The sequence below is a fragment of the Lates calcarifer genome, unplaced genomic scaffold (assembly GCF_001640805.2).
Source record: "Lates calcarifer isolate ASB-BC8 unplaced genomic scaffold, TLL_Latcal_v3 _unitig_5776_quiver_344, whole genome shotgun sequence".
Classification (NCBI taxonomy): Eukaryota; Metazoa; Chordata; class Actinopteri; family Centropomidae; genus Lates; species Lates calcarifer.
This window is the reverse complement of record NW_026117718.1, coordinates 899,640-919,406: the sequence shown is the minus strand read 5'-3', so window position 1 is coordinate 919,406 and position 19,767 is coordinate 899,640. Positions and strand designations below refer to the sequence as shown.

Here is a 19,767-nt window from a genome sequence, read left to right as displayed (position 1 = left end):
CAGCCGTTTTGCTTCAGCAATGCATTCAGGTTGCAGCATTCACACTGCATTTCTGCAGGAGCTTATAATGCAAACTATTAGTTCAATTGTAATGTAAATCTATGTTGTGAACACAGGATATGGAATATGATGATGCCCACACATTGTGAGCCTGAAATGTTCTATGTGTAACAGTGCATCCTAACCTGCTGGAGCTCCTCTATCCTGCGCCGCAGTCCGTCCATCTCGACACTCTGCTGACCGGTTTTAGCCTGCAGCTCAGAGATGGTCTGCTTTTGCTGGGAGCAGTGGTGCTGGACCTCCTGCAGGGAAGAACGCACCGAGCGAAGCTTCTCCTCTAACATTGACACATGCTCCTGCTACTCAGAGGAAACAATATGAAAGAAGATGACGGAGAAACTTAAGTGTTGTATATGTATGTTTAACCTTTAATTTTTCTAGATTCTTCATGATAACCATAACTTCTTGCTGTAGATAGGACCTTTAAAACATCACAATCACAGCAGAGATGTGGGAAGCATGAGAGTAGTGTGCTGCAGATGAATACAAATAGCAAATATTTGCTGAAACAAAGATGGACAATGATTGATAACCCTCATCCCAGAGGACGTGGCTTAGTTTATGAAATGAAACAAAACTCAGTGTACAGTTGGCGACATGAGAGAAGGGTGTCAGACCTGGCTCCGGCTGCCCAGATGATTAAGTGACAATGTGAGGAACAAGTGGAACAACCATGGAAAGTGAGTTGAGCTCAGGTAAGACCTCATTTCTCATTGTTGACAATTAAGCATTCAGTACACACTGCAGCCTGTTAGTAGCTGGATAGCTGCAAGGCTTGGTGGTTATGAAAGCCTTTAGATCTAAAGTGAAACATTACTACCTACACTGTGACACTAGTCATAACTGAAGCTGGCTAGCACACCTCAGTGCATCTTGGAGCCATCCTGATCATAACTCAGAATACTGAAGACTGTCAATGACCCAGAGCAGGCACTGGAAGCAAGTTCAGACTCATAATCTTGTTTACGTACTTGTTTTCTAAATCAAAATGTTGCTAATTTATTGTAAGATTACTTCTTTTGTTAAAGTTTTCTGTAGCTTAGGCAATATTTAACAGTTGAGAACTTTGCCTTCTTTTCCATCCGTCCATGCATTATCTATACCGCTTACCTTTTAAGGGTTGCGGGAATGCTGGAGCCTATCCCAGCTGACATTGGCCAGGGTACACCCTGTACGGATCACCAGTCCATTGCAGGGCCAACACATAAAGTCAAACAACCATTCACACTCACATTCACACCTGCAGCCAATTTAGAGTCACCAATTAACCTAACTAGCATGTCTTTGGGCTGTGGGAGGAAGCGGAGTAACCGGAAAGAACACAAGCAGGCACAGGAGAACATGCAAAGGCCTGAAGCGGGCCTGAGATTTTCTGTGAACCCTTTATGCTGTGCGGCGACAGTGCTAACCACTGCACCACTATGCCACCCCACTTTGCCTTCTTTAACAAAGTGAAAAAAGTTTTTGAAGAAAAGTTAAGTCCTCAAAGTGAAGAAACTCAGGTATTGTACTGACAATTCTTGTATAGGACTGTTATCTTTGGTCTGATGGTGCAGCTACAGAAGAGTTCAACAATATTATTATTATTGCCTTTAATGATGGCAGTTGGCTATCAGTTTTTGAGGTATCTTGCTCTCCATTCACCAGACACTTTGGTTTATAATAAAGTCATCTGAATAACTGATCACAGATGCAGATTTTATGACCCACCTCTTCCAGGCGCACTTGAGCTCGCACTCTTCCCAGTTCCTCCTCTGCTTGGGCCCTCTCTGACACACACAGTGCTTTAGCCTTAATCAGCTCCTGTAACAGATGTAAATGACATTTTCACAATATCACATTACAGCTATATGTATAGATGTTTATTAAACTGTGTCCACCATCCACACCTTTTCACTGACAGGGCAGACACTAATAATCCAACACTCCAGCACAAAGGTGTTCCCATGTTCTACATTCACTTCCAGCTTGACCTGAGAAGTGGGAGATTCCCTTCTTGCAAAGAGAAGCAAGTGGATTTGTGTGACTGAATTTCCTGGTTAAATACGGTTAGGAAAAGTAACAGGGTGAAGCTGTTCTATGGAATAAGAAGCTTGGGTAATAAATGTGGTTAGGCTTGGTGCTGACTGGTGTAATGCAAAACAGTTTATTGACAATGACAAGGCTGCCATCAGATTGAGGATCTGACTGCATCTTGCTCAGTTGTGATGATATTGTGGTGATAATAGTCTTAGTGTTTGTAATAAGGTAAAGTATCTTAGACATTTTATTAATTGACAAATGGCAGATGATGAAGATATTTGTAGGCAATACCACATGATGTATGATAGATGTCTGTATTTAGAGCATACTATACACCACTCTGTACTGCACACTTGTGGTCAAACTACAGAAAAGCAAGTTTACAAATACTTAAAGTAGCTTCTAATGATGCCATGAGAATATTACTTAAGAAACCTAGATGGGTAGTTTCAGTAAAATTTTTGTTGCTGCTGGAGTCCATACTACAAATTATATATAAATATAGATGCATTTGTTGGCTTGCGGAGTCTGAAAATGAAATCATCCTGGGCTTCTGAAACACAAGGTTTAATACTACACCCTCTCAATCCCAGCTGTAGAGACACTGATACAGTCTCCTTGTAAACCTATTCTTTTCGCACAGTGTTTTCTTATTGTGCTTTGTAAATGTATGTAGAGGTGGAATTCACTTAGGCATCACAGTGTACGGATACTGCTGTGGGAGCCTCTGATGTGGGAACTGGTTTATGGTTCAGTGTGTGATTTCACCTGCTGAACTACCACTGCAACAGTAAGCAGGTTTATTGTTGTTAGGACATATCTTGCTGTAATGACATATCCCATGGTAATATATTTACATTCTTTCATTCACTGACAGAGAATAACTGATGGTGGTGAGTAGGTTTGTTTTTGTTGAATGTGTGCTCCCAAAAAACAGCAAGTAACAGTCTTTCTTTAACTTTCTTAATGTTGTCTTCGCTGTCAACAGTCTTGCTCTCCATTCACTAGAATGTTGGATGTGAACAAAGTCAGTGTCATCTGAATAACTGATTGAAGGTGCAGATTTTATAACCCACCTGAAAAAGTAGAATCAAACACCCCACAGCCCAAGCAGCCCTGACCAGTCATACCAATCGCAAGCTACACTGCTACACCATAACCACTTTACATTGAAATGGCTTTAGGCTAATGTTGTGTTTTTGTCATGGATACTGGACAGTAGAGATGTAAAAAAATTAGTTACGTATGAAAATATGGTTATATGGATTCTGGATGACCGCAGTGATGGTCAAGTCAGTCAAAGGATTGTGAGGTCTGTGTGTAGCTTCCTGGATAAGCTGAGGGCAGCTAGCACTATAACCTGGTGGAGGTCGCTGTCTTAATAGGGGCATAAGTCCTTGGCCAAACAATTCCCCTGGAACTACAGGGAGAGTGCGGAGAGCTCTCTGGCCCGGCTCTAGAAGTGGGGACCAGGCTTGGTTACTGAATGGAAGCATCCATGCTGGTGGTTTGCAAAGACTGAGACAGGACTAATATTAGGTGGGAAAGAGAGTTTCCAGTATGGCCCATGTGTGCTGCCGTATCATAACATTTAACCAAAAAGTCATCTGTAATACGACACTGTGGCCTTGGACAGCAAGCGTCTGGTCTCAGCACCTCATTGGGTGACACAGTGAGGGAAGAGATAGATGGTTCCACGGCTGGCATCTGGCCCAGTCTGTAACTGCTGGCATTCTACATGGAAGCCAAGGCTCTGCCATCAGATGTGTGGTGAGTAGGGATAAGCATTTTGATTACTTTTTGAAGTTGGATTAATCATGCCAATTTAAGTCGATCAGTCATGACGTCATCATTAAGACGTGCCCTCCACCCAAACCAAAACAATAATATGTTGTGATGTCAAGTCATGTTTTTGCAGTGTAGTGTACAGATGCACTAACTTTACCTCCCAAGCCCCACTCATCAACAATGCACCTCAGACTAGCGGTGATGTTCTCAGCAGTCAGGGAGCCACTGAGCTTAACTATCTCTAACAGGAAGCTAAACACTAATTTGAAAGCCAGCAGCCAGCCCTTGGAGGACAAAAACCGTAGCTCCAACTGTGTAGTTACAGGGCTCTTAGATCTTAAGATGTAAGGTATGTCTTTCATGATGACATGGACTTAAATACTCCACGCCTGTCATCCCAGATCACACGTCACTTTGTTGATGATGAACTACTTGACCTGTGCATGCGCGAGTTGGATATCATTCAGTGTTAATAACTGCCTCTGGCGGTCAGGATGAATGAAACAGAACCCATTAGGGATGCACTGATACCACATGTTTTCAATGCAATTACAAGTACTTACATTTGAGTACTTGCTGATACTGAGTACCAATATGAGTACTTACTAATGCCATTACAGTTCATACTGAACGTCACGCTGCCGTAAAGTGGTATCGGGACACTTTTATGAATATGAGTATGAGTACAGGAACAGGGTATCGGACAGACACCTGATGCTGGTATCGGTGCATCTCTAGAACCCATGTTAATGAACTGCAAGAGTTCAGCTCATCATAATGGTGGTATGCTTGCAGAGCTGGTTTTGTACACAGACAAGTCTCTGAAGGGCGATAAGGCTACAAAAAGCAGTCACTAATAGTAAACACAAAAAGGCAATCAATGCAATACTTGTATACATGCTATACAAACACATGACACCAGGTCAACATCACTGTCACTGTCGTCATTGTCACTTGTCACCAAATCTATCAGTGAGAGCAGCAAGAGAAAGGAAAGGCATAAGCTAGAGGAAACACAGCTAGTAATAGAATGTTTGAATGAATGAATGAAGATGTTGATCTTATACATGTGTTTGTGTCACCTATACAACCCCCACCTTGATGAATGCAAATTAAACTCAGCAGCTCATATGCAGCTCATATACAATATATGAGCTGTCAGCCTGTCAGTTTGTGGCACACATTCAAAAGTGGTACATATCTGTTCCTCATTGTGCAGTCTTCTGCAAACTTAAGAATAAACATAATTTAAAATCCATGTTAAAATTTGACAGCAGCCTATGTGCAAGGATGTGAAGCTGATACAATGAAAGCAGAATCAAACAGAGGAGCGACAATCATGTGTTTTCTTTTCAAGATGCCTCAAAACAAGATTCAACAGCACTGTATGGCATCTATAATCCTCCTCCTGGCTTGATAAGTTGAAACTGGAGCAGGGTCTAATCTATCCTGTACACTGGACATAATAGCACCATTAATTTGAGTTTAATTACACTGAACTGTGGCTCTAACTTCTGGCATGTATTATAAGTGCCAAGCTGGATATATATGAGCTTTTTGGAAAATCTGAGTTTCCCAGTCATAATTCTAACTTGAATGTTGATGTGAGCTATTTATAAATTGGAAACTCATAACTCTGATATGCCATGAACGCAAATAACTATAATCTATAGTCTGTTTTAGCAGTTACCTTGTTGACTTAATGTATGTATTACACTGATTGGGTTATCTTTTTTCTTAAAGATTAAGATGATTTTTGCTTTTACTAGATTCCCAGCTAGAATCGTACCAAAGATGTTACTGTCAGTTACTGCCAATAGCCTAAATCATCCAGCTATTAGGATACCCCAGATTGTGTTCTTTTAAACCCAGATACTCTGAATTCTGACCTCTTCCAGTTGTATCCGCTGTCCCTCCAGTTTGAAGATGCGCTCTTGCAGAGTTCTCTCACTTTCCTCCAGATGTCGATTCACATGCTCCACCTATAATTTTAATTTTTAGCATTTTATCACTGTAATAAATCTGCATCTATTAGATAAAATAAAATGCATTGACTGTCCAATGGTAACAAAATTAGCTCCCAGCACCTATAAAGTGCATCAATTAAACACATTACATCTTGTTTGTGTTATCAATACAAAGAGTCAAATGTAAAAGGTTGTTATATGGTGGATTATTTCTTGGCCCGATGCAGTAATTTCCTGGAGTCTCTACACTGGTTTCTTTGACAAGTTCATAGTGACAATAGGATTTTATTATCAGAGAGAGTCTCTCTGTATTGTTAAATTCCATTGCAACATGCTTGGAATTTCAAGAAAGCACCTCTTTCTGTCGGAGATTGTCCATGTCCTCCAGGACTTGTTTGGACCTTCGTTTCTCTGTTTCCAGACGGTCTGTCAGAGGGTGATACACAAGAAATTTGCACTAGGTTTCATGTGAAAAAGACCGTGTGTGTTTGTGTTCATTATGTGTGTGTTACCCTCTGCCTGTGCTAGTCGCAGCTTTAGCTCAGCTGTGTTGTTGGTCAGTTCTTGTTTCAGCTCAAAGATCTGGTGCTGCTGAGACTTGCACCTGCGCTCCATCTCCTCCACCTAACACACGTGCGCATGCACGCACGTGCACATGCACACACATACACACACACAAAACAGTTACGCTCACATCTAACACAACTGCCATAACTGGCAGATGTATTGTCTAGTACAGTAGCCTTAGAATCCACTGTAATATCTGATTTAGACTCTGAGCTAACTTCAACAGTTACTTTATCTAAATCATCATCTTGTCTTTTAGACCCTATTCCAGGTAGGCTATTCAAGGATTTTTTACCTTTATCTAACACTTCGATATTAGACTTGATCAATTTATCCTTATCAACACACTACGTACCTCTGGTTTTTAAGATTGTAGTAATTTAACCTCTCCTTAAAGAGCCACTCTACCTACGATCCAGATATTTTAGCCAACTATGGATTTACAGCCAACCTGACCTTCATTTCCAAAATCCTTGAAGAAGCTGTTGCAAATCAATTATATGATTATCTGCATAGGAATGGTATGAAGATTTTCAAACATTTAGGGTGCATTATAGCACCAAAAGTTCCAATCTTCTCATGGCCTCAGACAATGGATTAAAGGAACCACACTAGGCTGGTTTAAGTCAGATTTAGCAAATAAATTCCTGTTTGTTCATGTTAAAGAAGACTCTTCCATGCACACAAAAGTTAGCCATAGTGCTTGCTACAGTTCTCCATATAGTTTTGTTTTAGAAGACTACTTTTTAGTCTTTATATTCTTCCTTTAGGGAGCATTATACAAAAGCACCACGTAAATCTCTATTATCTATGAAGCTGGATTAAATTTATCAGCTAGTCAAACTTCATTAATGTCTTAAAGACATAAAGGCCTGGATGAGCTACAATTTTTGCCACTAAATTCAAACAGAAGTTATTGTGTTTGGCCCTAAACACCTCAGAAAAACATAATCTGGTTATGTAGTTAATAATGACAAAAGAAAGTCTCTAGGGAAGCCCTCTTCCACCTACACAATAATATATAAATCAGAATCAGCCTGTCTCAAAAGGATGCTGAAAATCTTGTCCATTTATTTGTTCCCTCTCAACTGGACTACTGTAATTCCTTATTATCAGGACGTCCCAGTAACTCTATGAGAAGCATCCAGTTGATCCAAAATGCTGCAGCATGAGTACTGACGGGAACAAGAAAGAGAGATCTTATTTCTCCCGTGTTACCTTCTCTACAAGGGCTCCCTGTAAAATCCAGAGAATAATTCACAAACCTTGTCCTTACACAAAGACCCTCAATGACCAAACTCCATTATATCTTAAAGACTCCATAGCCCCCTATTATCTTAATAGAGCAAGACAGAGCTTTCAGCTATTAGGCTGCTCTTCTGTGGAATCAGCTCCCAGTCTGGGCTGAGGACACAGACAACCTCTTTACGGAACACATTAATTCACACACTCAGTTCTGAACAGACATCACTCTTACTTTACTCTTGAGTTGGATGTTGGTTTCGGACAAGTTTTGGACCTCTCTGAGGAGTTTGCCCTCTCTGTGCACACAGTCCTACAGGATGGAAAACAGCATGAGGCGGAGCATAACTTTATAACAGCATACATTTATAACAGTCATATCTTGGAAGTGATTTTGTGTCATGATGTGTCAGTTTGTTAGGATGTGTCGCTGTTTTGATGAATTTTATTCCACATCAGGGCCTGTTACACTGTGAACCTACTCAGACTCTCTTCTCTGGTGAACAACTTACTCAGTTAGCTCTGGGGTGATCAAACCAGCTATAAGCTCATGCTTAAGACATATGCCCTGCATGACATATGAAATTACTGTTTCTCACCAAAAAATGTCTTAATTGAAGTGGTTAACAGTAATGATTCAGTAGATAAAAGTTGACAGATTCAATTCTGAGCACAGAATATAAAAAGCAGCAAAAGAAAATACAGTCACCAAATAATAAAAGCAGTGCATTAAAATTAGTATCACTTAACTAGTCTGGAATGGTAAAATACCATTGATGATGGGTTCATCTTTTGTGTACTAAGACCAGTTTTTTCTTTTGTTGAAAGAAAAGTACTTGAATAAAAAAAGCTTGATGACGCCATATACACCTCATCATCATAATCATCATAGTCGTTTCCTCCCACGAAGGTGAAACTACTTGTTTTTACATTGTTTTCTGTCCTCTCACCTGGCCTTACCTCTTGTTCTTTCTTCCTCTCTCTGCTCTGGCGTTCCCACTGCTCTTCTTTCTCAACCTTCACTTGAGTCAGCAGTTCTCCCATGTTGTGATTTTTCTGCTCAGAGAGGGCAAGGGCAGCCTCGGTCATCTGCAGTCTGCATATCAAATCATTATGTGATCATTGTTACAGGTAGAGCTGTTGATGATGAGTCAATTGACAGAAAATGAATCAGCAACTATTTTGGTTATTGAGTAACCATTTTAAGCAAAAAAATTTGAATATTTCCTTGTATTTTCTTTGTTCCAGCTTCATGCTTTTCATTATCACATAGGACAGTAAATTTATTATTAGACAAAACAATACATTTGAGAACATCACCTTGGGCTGTAGAATATTACAGTGAATTCGCATCGCATTCTGCAATGTCACAAGATTTATTTCCATCCAGTGTTGCATTAATTTTTCACCAAGATCTTGTATTGATGATGGGAGAGTCGGACCACTGTGCAAAGTCTTCTTCAGCACATCCCGAAGATTCTCAGTGGGGTTAAGGTCTGGACTCTGTGGTGGCCAATCCATGTGTGAGAATGATATCTCATGCTCCCTGAACCACTCTTTGACAATTTGAGCCCGATGAATCCTGGCATTGTCATCTTGGAATATGCCCGTGCAATCAGGGAAGAAAAAAATCCATTGATGGAATAACCTGGTCATTCAGTATATTCAGGTAGTCAGCTGACCTCATTCTCTGGGCAAATAATGTTGGTGAACCTAGACCTGACCAACTGCAGCAACCCCAGATCACCCACAGGCTTGTACAGTAGGCACTAGGCATGATGGGTGCATCACTTCATCTGCCTCTCTTCTTACCCTGATGCCCCCATCACTCTGGAACAGGGTAAATCTGGACTCATCAGACCACATGACCTTCTTTCATTGCTCCAGAGTCCAATCTTTATGCTCCCTAACAAACAGAATTTTTCTGATTAGCCTCACTTAGTAGTTTTCTTAAGACTACACAGCTGTTCAGTCCCAATCCCTTGAGTTCCCTTCGCATTGTGCATATGGAAATGCTCTTACTTTCACTATTAAACATAGCCCTGACTTTTAACGTTTTAACTTTTTTTAAGTGATCGCTGATCACGATCAATCAGGATTTTTTTCCGGCTATATTTCTTCCTCCCCACTATCCTTCCAGTTTTTAATAATGCGTTGAACAGTTCTTAACCCAATTTTAGTAGTTTCTGCAATCTCTTAGATGTTTTCTCTGCTTGATGCATGCCAATGATTTGACCCTTCTCAAACAGACTAACATCTTTTCAACAACTATAGGATGTGTCTTTCGACATGGTTGTTTAAGAAATGAGAAGCTACTCATTGAATCATTTGGGGTTAAATAACTTGTTGCCAGCTGAAAGATAATCGCCCATGCAGTAATTATCCAATAGGAGGGTCTTACCTGTTTGCTTAGTTAAATCCAGGTGGCGACTTTTTTTTTGGCCAGGCAGTGTATATAATTGATTTGTTTGTTAAATACATAGTTCTTCAATTGAAAACTCAAACACATGCAGTCCATCTGAGTGGACATGTGAGAATAAAAACACAACACAAAAAATCCTTGCAATCTGTGCATGAAAGGGTTGAATTAAAATTAAGCTTGAATTCAAAGGACTTTAGAGAGTGAATTTGTGAAAAACTGAAAACAAATGGCCTAATAACCTCAGCAGAGGTGTTGATGTGTTCTAAGACAAGTTAAATGATAATGTTTAACTGGACATGTTTGGTAGGGTTGTCTGTGCTCCTGAGAGCCTTCAGTGATAATAGTTGGTTCTGAAGCACACGATTAAATATTCAACTTGCATGAGTGTGCAAGGAGGGCCGAGTCAGTGGGGGTGGGGGGTTGCACCGTTTATACTAGGTTATACTGTAGTTCATACAATCTTGTGCTTGGCTGAAAAATTATTTAAGTCACTCATGTACACACAATACCTAGACACAGACAGCACTGTTTCTCATATTGTGAACATGGACTAAAGGAAGATGAAATGCTTACTTGGCAGTGAGAGAGTTGACAGCTGACTTCCTCTCATTCAGAGCTTCCTGGAGTCGGCCTATCTGAATGGAAGTGGATCTAATGAAAGAGAAAGGAGGTAATGAGCTCACTGACAAATGTTTGTTTTATAATCTCAACATTGTTTTCTAGTAAGAAGAAGAGTGAATGTTATACTGCTGTTAATATAATGAAAAATGTGCTTCCTAACTGCTTCATTTCCCAAGGTTAATTTCCTTTCCAGTGCAAATATAAAGGTTGAAGACTGCAAAACCAAACATATTTCCACCTGTTCTCACCTGTTTGAGCGTCCTGTTTCTTCCCTCTGTCTGTCTATGGTTTCCATCAGGCTGAGGAGCTGAAAGAAAGAAAGAAGAACCTGAGTTATGACCATAAACCTTATCTTAAATCTGTTATATTCACAGATAATTAAAAGTGATATTTCACTCAAAATTTGGTGTACAAAAGATTGTGCATATCAAAACAGGACTAAAATCTCTTTAAAGAATCAAACACACCACCTGTAGGCTTGAGAGGTGGTTTGTTGCTTGCTCTTTAACTGAGCCTGGTGACAGCAGTTGGCCTCAGTTCATGGCATTTAGTGACTTTAATAACCTCTGCACTTTTTTGGATAAAACCTGTTGTATCATCTATTAGGTGGCATAACCCTAAGTCTCTTCCTAGGGTCACAATACCCTGGAACTGATCTCTTGTAAGATGTAATGGCATAATTTGTGAGACAAGGAGAAAAAGACAAGCACAAAACTAAAGCAACAACCTTGTCTTATTCCTTGAGCAATTGTAAATCTAGGTGTAGGACCATTATTTCACTGACTTCTTACATGCATTATAAGGTTTTAGAAATTGGTTTCAAAAACCAGATCCAATCCAAAAACACGTGATTAATTATATTGGAACACTTAATAGAAACTGACATAATTAAACTGTTGTCCAATATATAATCATTGTAACCAATGATATCTAGTCTGATATTAACATACATTTCTTCCACACATAAACACACACACAAACTGTTCTTCATCCATGACATCATCCAACACTAGCTTTAATCTTTTAGCAAATATTAATTCAAATACCTTTGCATCATTATTCAGTGGACTGATTGGACTGTGTGGACTTTATCTTTCTTTAGTTTAGGGAACAATTTAATTAGACCTTGACAAAATGCTGGGGTGAAATCTTCAATTTTATGGCCTCCTCAAAAATGGCAATCAAGAATGTGGCTTATTCATATGTTTTTTAGGAGTTTCTTTTTGATTTTCATGATTGACTATATTTACATTTTGGTAGAAATGAATATCTGTAACATTTCTTTGTAGTTGTAGTTTTCACACTCTGAATTTATCCCCCTTGTTCTAACCATTACCTCCTTGATCAAAAAAAAAAAAAAAAAAAAAAAACCCCTTAGGTTCTAAAAAAAAAAAATTGGAGGATGTTTAACTACATTTTTCTGAGCTCAGATTAATCTAGTTATAGTTGCCCAATGGCACAGCAAAATTCCCAATTTCATATTTCATTAATTCCCCAAACTTCCCATAAATGTTAAGTAAAAAAAGCTTGTCTCCAGTGGTTTATAACTATTTTTTGACTCCTGGTTATGAATCGTCATTATTTAACAGAGTTGCATTTAAATTCCAATAATCCCTATTACAAATATTCATAGGTGGTCTATATATTAACTTAACCACCTTGTCCAGTTTATCTGATAATATCAGTAAAAAATCTGTATATGTATATTTTTTGGTTTGGACATCTGTGTGAAGCCTTTCACATACACAGAGTAATTCACATGTTTCCTTACTTCTGTGAGGCCATCTGTGTGTTAAAATCCCCTCCCCATATGACCTTTCAGAGGGAAATGACATTAAAATAGTTCATTTTGCTCTCAGCTGTTAAAATATTACCTTTTTTGCTCATCAATTATCCATCTGCCATCTGTGTCCTTAGTACTGATAATGTGTCCTGCAGACTTCCCTTTAATACTGCAACACCTGCTGACTTCCAAATGAAAACCACACATCCTTCCCACTGACTCCTCCAAAATGATACATCTGTTTCTGAGGTATGACCTTCTTGGATTAAATCAATGTCAGCACTTGACAGTATAAAAATAAACATTTCCTCTTTAACTGGTTTCTAATACCCCTGGCATTAGACAACAAAAATTGACATTAATAAACAACTAAAAGCAAAGGTCAGACATAGGAATCGCTGGCCAGTAATGGATATTTTGTTGCTTTCTAACTTTATGCTTTACAGTTGAATCTACAAAGGGCTCAAGTGTGTTGTGAAATGAAACCTTGTGGAGAAGAACTGATATTTCTGACCCTGTAACTCATTTCAAAGTATTTTTCTGAAGGATTCTAAACAGTACTGATATTGGTGACTTAAGTATATAAGTGCAGGTCTATGACATCACATAGTACCCATGAGATTACCCTATAAAATGTTCCCTATACATTAACTGTCAAACACATTATATCAGCATTAAACGCTCAACTGAAGACCTCACACCACAAATGAACAATAACAAGCCTATTAATTATTGCAAATCCATATGCACATCAGCACATGGGTGAGGGGATTTTTCCTGATCAATCAGAAAGTAAAAAAGACTTAAAAGAGAAATATCTCATTGGTCTTTGCAAACTAATCAGGCTACAGATGTGAAAGCACCCTAAGAGTATCAGAATTATTTCATGCTTTAGTGTGAGTGTTACCTGGCGGCCCTTCTTGTCCTTCAGTGTCTGAATCTCTGTGGTGAGGACCTGTGTCCTGCTGCGGCTCTCTCTGAGGGTGGATTGTCTGTCTGAGTTGTGCTCTGTGGTCTGCTCTGAAAGGGTTAAACAACAAGTAATGAATGGTAATAAATGAAGACAGAGACATGGGTCCAGAGGGGACAGCACGCATGGTAAGAGGTATGACTGGGTGATAAGCTGTCCCACACTCAAATCAGTCTACATTATAGTAGTGCTATTGCTTTCCCAGCAATGAGAGTTGAAATAAATTATTTAAACTGAAGCCATAATGTTTCAGTTGCATTCACAGATGTAGCTTGAATTATTACTCAGAATAAAAACTTACCAAGTGCTTTGAGTGTATCACTGGGAATATTGTTCCCCGCCATCTCTAGCTGTACTATGCTCTTGTTTTTTTGTAAAGCCTCTAGCAGAGACCTGCCACCCAGCAGACCAATGTTGTTCCACCTCAGATCTGTGAACAGTAACAGTCATTAAGGGAGGTTAGTCTAAACCATCATTCAGTCAGAAGATGCATATTCATCAAAGCAGAAACAACGTCAGGCTGACTACAACAGACAAAAGGGCATTTGTGTTAGTGTTTTATAAGACAGCCAGCAACAAAAAAATGAATCTTCTAAACAAAGATATACATTTAAGGTAGGGTTATTTAAAACTATGAGGAGACAAATGAGAGCAGCTGAAAAAAATAATATACAGTTCAGCTTTTCGTGCTTTGTTGTCTTAATACTTCACACATAGCACCTAAAATAATTATTGTTGTTTTACAACAAAACAAGCAAAAGTGATTCTTGACCGTTCCTGATATCAAGTACATTACATGTATTTATGAATGAACCATAGTTTCTTTGTTTGGCTGTTAGGTGAAAAGTGGGGTACACCCAGGACAGCTGCCAGTCAGTCTCAGGACTGACGTAGAGCTGGACAACACTTATTTTACATGTATAGGTAATTTACAGTCACTTAACCTGACCAGCAAGTCTTTGAACTATGGGATTCCCTAAGTGCAACTGTTGTAGACACAGGGAGAACATACAAACTCCCCAGAAAGGCCAGAGCCAGTTGGCAGATTCAAACCCAGAACTTTCTTGCTGCAAGGCAACAGTGCTAACCACTGCACAACCGTATCGCCCCTCTGCAATGTCCTGATTTGATGAATCTCAACGTAAGCAGAAAAGCTGGTTTTACAGATTAAGAACAGTCTGAATAACAAAGATTTATGCTCACAAAATTACTGTGACAATGTACAGGCTTCACCACATTTCATATAGGCCTTTTGAAGTGATGTATGACAATGATCTAGGAAGGGTTTTTTTATTATTATTACCGTGGCACCAATGTTACGGGATCATTACCTTAAGCTGTGAGATATTCTACCCAAAATTATTCAATTCAAAGACTGACTAAACAAAACTGCAGTTGAGTTTCCTGGCTGAACTACTAAATAATTCTGTTTCTATGGCTTTACAGTGCAGTGTGCATAGCATGTGCAATATCACTATAAAGCTGTTTAAACCACTGTATCATCAGTCAGGAAACAATTCTAACAAATAAAAAAATCAAATCAAGAACATCATGCCACTTAATGTTGAACAGATTCATATACAGTACAGATGAAGTGAAAGTGTATTTTATTGTGAATTCATTGTGAATCACCTAGCACCTCCAGGGTGGTGTTGCGTTTGAGTGCCAGAGCAAGCTCAGATGCTCCATGATGGTTGATCTGATTGTTGCGCAGGTCCAGCTCCATCAGCATGCTATTGGAGGCCAGACCCTCACAAAAAAGTGAAAAGGCCTCATCCCACACACCCAAGGCATTCCACTCCAACACCAGCCTGCAAACACCATTTAGAAGCTTTAAGCATCACATGTTAATCAATGGGAAATTATTCACTGTTGCAGCACTGTGGAGTTACTTTAGTCTCAAAAATCTAGTTTATGTCCTGTTTGAGAGTTGGATGACAGATGAATAACTTATTAGTTGACTGCTGGAATATGTAGTAGCAGTCATATTCAATATAAATATCTGTAATAATTGTGAGTTATGAGCAGATATATCAATATCATATAAATACATGATTCATTTGGGCTTCAAGATCAATTAATACATTACTCAGGTCTTTCTCAATAACTGGGCAAAGGGGTGACCAAGCAATCATTCAGCATAAGTAAGACTGATGGAGGGATTAACCTTGATAAGTTACACAATTATATGGGGATACCGGAGGAGAGAACTAGGGCCTGGCTCATCACGCGTAACAAAAGGCTGATAATTTAGACTTTCGGACATTTACGGTCGGCGTCTGTCCATCTATGATTTACAAAGACTTTCAACACTTGTTGGAGCATATGTGTGCAGACAAATAGGCAGAGAAGCACATGAAACAGGAAGTGGAGAGAGAAACACATAAACATAAACAATCTTTTCATTTTTTAAAATTTTGCCGTTCTTGGGAGTGTGGGAGGTCGCATTGGCGGGGCGGGGCGCCCTGCCAAGACAATGGGAAAACACTGCAGCCATAGTTACACATGTCAACTCAAATAAGGAATGGTGATATTAAATGTAAAAGCAGACCTCCCATTCTTGAATTCTTAAGCATAATCATCACTGGCTACATTGTAAATTTTATAAACAGATATAAATAAATAAATGGAAGCGGTTATACAAAAATTAGGTGATTTGTGAATCAATGATTTAACAAATTTATTTATAAGTTTGATTATAACATAAACAATACACCTGTCAAGCTTATTTAAGGTTGATATGATTTGCTTGAGAGAGTTTTTTTTACCTTAGTAAATAGTAGTTTGACAAAATAATCACTGATGGTCCACTTAATACGTTTTTCAACACTTCAACCACATCTCAGGGTCTTCACTAAGCTTGTTGTTATGGAGAGGTTCCAGATGACAACTGTCAATGGAGCAAACTCCATCTTCTGATGAGGATCGTGAGATGTGGATGAAATCTCCAGAAACAGATAGTAGCTGGACCTGGAGTTAAGGTTATTTTGTTGTATTTCATTGGATTAATTTGATATTTTTGATAGTTTGATAATTGATAGTTTTGATGTAATTTAAGCTAATCTTTTAATTTCTATGAAAATGTACACCGGCTATTTAATCAACATTTAAGTAACATAAATTAAATATTCGATTGGACTTGGCATCAGCATTTATCCAGTATTAAAAGACTTGGATGGGGGTCTGGGCCAAAAAATCTTGATCAAGACATTCCTATCTACAACACAGAGATGCTGTGGAAGGACATCAAGAGAGCAGTTCACACCAAACATCTTAAGAATGTGTCTGAGCTGAGGCAGCTCTGTAGGAAGAATGGTCCAAAAATCTTCAAGAACTTTGTGCAGATCTGATCAGCAACTACCAGAAGCTCCCGTCTGATGTTACTGCTGCCAAATCAGGTTTAACCAGTCATTAACTCCAAGGGTTCACGTAATTTTTCCAACATTACCTGTAAATATCTAATGGGTGTGTTCCACTACACTACAGATTGTAGTTATTTGTATGTTATTAGCTTAATTGTGTCTGTTTACAGTTTGTTTATATAGAGATATATACAGTGACTTAGGTGAGGACCAGATCATATTTTTATGACCAGTTAATACAGAACACAAGGTCATTCCAGTTTACTTTTTTCTTTTTACATTGTGCAAATATGTATGCCATATTACAGCGACAGACAATATTCTGACATGAGGAACATCATTCTCACCTACGCAGAGTCTTGTTGCATGCCAACAACTTTCCCAACACCTCAGCCCCTGCTGATCTCAGGTTATTTCCCTGTGAAGAATATTTTGCATTGGCCAATTATCAGTACATGTCTCATGAAATAAAATCCAATAATGTCTGAGAGTGTCAACAGTTTAATTTGCCAGGTGGTACCTTCAGATCCAGGGTTTTCACAGCTGTGTTGCCAAACAGTCCAATCAGGAGAACTTTGGCACCTGAGAGTCACACGCAAGCATGACACTGTTATATATAATGTTATACTTATTGTCATCAAATCTCATATGCAGAGCTAAAACAACGATGAATGCATCCTACCAACAAGTACTGTGTGGGATCATTCCATATCAAATCAACAGAGGCCTATCAATTGACCATCCTGGATTAGCTTCATACTTATAAATATTATCATTGTAATAACTAATCTGCAAAATGTTCAGCTTTAGTTTCTGAGATATAGAGGCTATGGGGTCTTAATGAACGAGTCTTGCTGAAAAAACTGTAAAGTTCCTTAAGTCATTACTTTTGAAGTATTCATGCTACAGGCCTGGGATTATTCTACACTATCAAGGGTTTTAAACTAAAATGGTTGGCCTACTGCTGCATATTTGCCAAGTTTAGATCGCTGAAAATTTTATTTAAAAATAATCTTTTGTGCTATATCAGATCTTTTAATTTTCCCTGTACAATTCTCATAATATTGCACTTTCTTAGCAAATAGGTGCATCAAAATTTCTGATTTATGGGGCATTCAAAAATATTTAAAATTAAATTATTTAAAGCAACAAACAATAAAATCAGACTACATGCAGATGGTTTGTCTGTCTTAAAAACTCACACACCTTCCTCGCTGAGCATACAGTCACTAAGCAACACCTCTGTAAAGGTGATATCTTTTTGGAAGGCCCTTGCCAGCACAGAGCAGGTATCCACAGACAGACTTTGTCCACTCAGGTCCAGTCTGGAGCCCTGAGCAGTCCTGTTCTCCTGGAGCTGGGCCACAACACTCTCCTGGGGCTCCACACCTCCCTCCTTACACAGACGCAGATATGTCCGCCTGAAATCTTCCATTCTGGATCACCAGCCTCACTTTTTCATCCGAGATGCAAATTCTGTCTTCACTTCTTCCTTCTTTCCACTGGGACTTGTCCTGTTGACAAACTAGAACTGAGACAATCAATAAATTAATCGACTGATAGAAAATGAATCAGCAACTACTTTGATAATTTCTTAATCCTTCAAGAAATTTTCCAGCAAAAAAGAAAAATATTCTCGTTTTAGCTTTAAGCTAAAACTGGAGCTAAAGTTCTGTGACTGGAACTGAATATGCCTTGGTTTTGGACTGGTTGGACAACGAAAGCTATATGATAACATTAACTTGGGCTTTAGTAAATCATAATTACATTTCTCATTATTTGTGACATTTCATGGACCAAAGGTTTAACAGAGAAAAAAAAATAAGACAGATGAACTGATAATGAAAATAATCATTAGCAGCAGCCCTATAACTAACACAGTGTTTAGTAAAATTGTAGGTCTTGCAGATCACAGATTCTAACATTCTAGAACCCTTAAAGGAGATTCTCTCTCTCTCTCTGCAAGCAGGTCATTACCATCAGTGAACAGGGGTAAATGGATACAGGAGGACTGCAGTAGGACCAAAGTCCAATAGCAGAATGCATGAAAATGTTGATGGTGAAATGTCAGTGCTTCCCAATAACCACCCAAAACATCTGTGCTCTAATCTAAACCATGCTATCGCTACAAGATCCACTCAGATCAATCAAATCCGACCTCAACATCCAGCATTTTAGAAAATCTAAATCAGTTTCTGCAAATAACGGCTTAGCTTTGGAGAACTGACATTGCAAGTACTCAAATATGTCAAACTCCGTAACGACTGTAGCGATTTAGACTGCATCTTGACATGAACAGTGAAAACCTGCCAACTTTATAATCAACTTTTCAATTCGGCAACATTTATTCCGAGAAAAATACATTTATGATTTTAACTTTAAGAACTGATTTGCTAGTTATGTTGGTTAGCGGAAGGAAGCTGTGTGACACCAATTAGGGTACAAAATTTTGAAATCGTATGAAATACAGACTGCTTGGTGGGTCATGTTTACTGAATCAGAACATACCTTCTAATAATTTAGAAAACAGACTTGCGTAACGTTTTACAACACATGAAGCTTAGTGATAAAGCACAAATGTTGTTGCCAAATTTTGAATCGGAATGACGCGCGACGTTATCGTTACAGTATCTCCACACGAGTCAAGGGCTCGTGCGGGAATCGAACGGTTAACCGACAGATGAAGAAAGTCTTGGAAAAGGTTCCCCTGAGCAATAATAACTACCTTCAAAAATAAAAATTACAGACCTCGGCGACTACAGCACAGTATCTTCCATGCTGTTGTTGTTCCAGACAGCACAGCTGACAAGCGAAGGAAGCCAAGCGACGAGTAACTAGGAAGTGAATTTCCGCGCAAAGCATCTTGGTCGGGGAAGTTATATAAAATGTTAGCATTTTTCAGCCTTCGTCCAGTGAGGGTCACTGAAAACGAACCTAAACTGTACTAATCAAGCTTGCCAGTT

At 38.9% G+C, this 19,767-nt stretch overlaps 1 protein-coding gene across 4 annotated transcripts; it reads right to left on the bottom strand.

Annotated features, from left to right (window-relative positions):
• Nucleotides 1-185: 185 nt before the first annotated feature.
• LOC108876771 (leucine-rich repeat-containing protein 45) lies at nucleotides 186-19,691 on the bottom strand (the record flags this gene model as incomplete). Of its 4 annotated transcripts, none has more annotated exon segments than XM_018666500.2 (16): nucleotides 186-359; nucleotides 1,771-1,863; nucleotides 5,760-5,852; nucleotides 6,193-6,263; nucleotides 6,350-6,461; nucleotides 7,882-7,959; nucleotides 8,607-8,742; nucleotides 10,642-10,719; nucleotides 10,938-10,996; nucleotides 13,380-13,492; nucleotides 13,744-13,872; nucleotides 15,075-15,253; nucleotides 17,152-17,222; nucleotides 17,325-17,386; nucleotides 18,011-18,335; nucleotides 19,553-19,691. In XM_018666500.2, coding segments are annotated over 15 exon segments (1,677 nt in total), but the record flags the coding sequence as incomplete, so codon positions are not given.
• Between the last annotated feature and the right edge of the window lie 76 nt (nucleotides 19,692-19,767).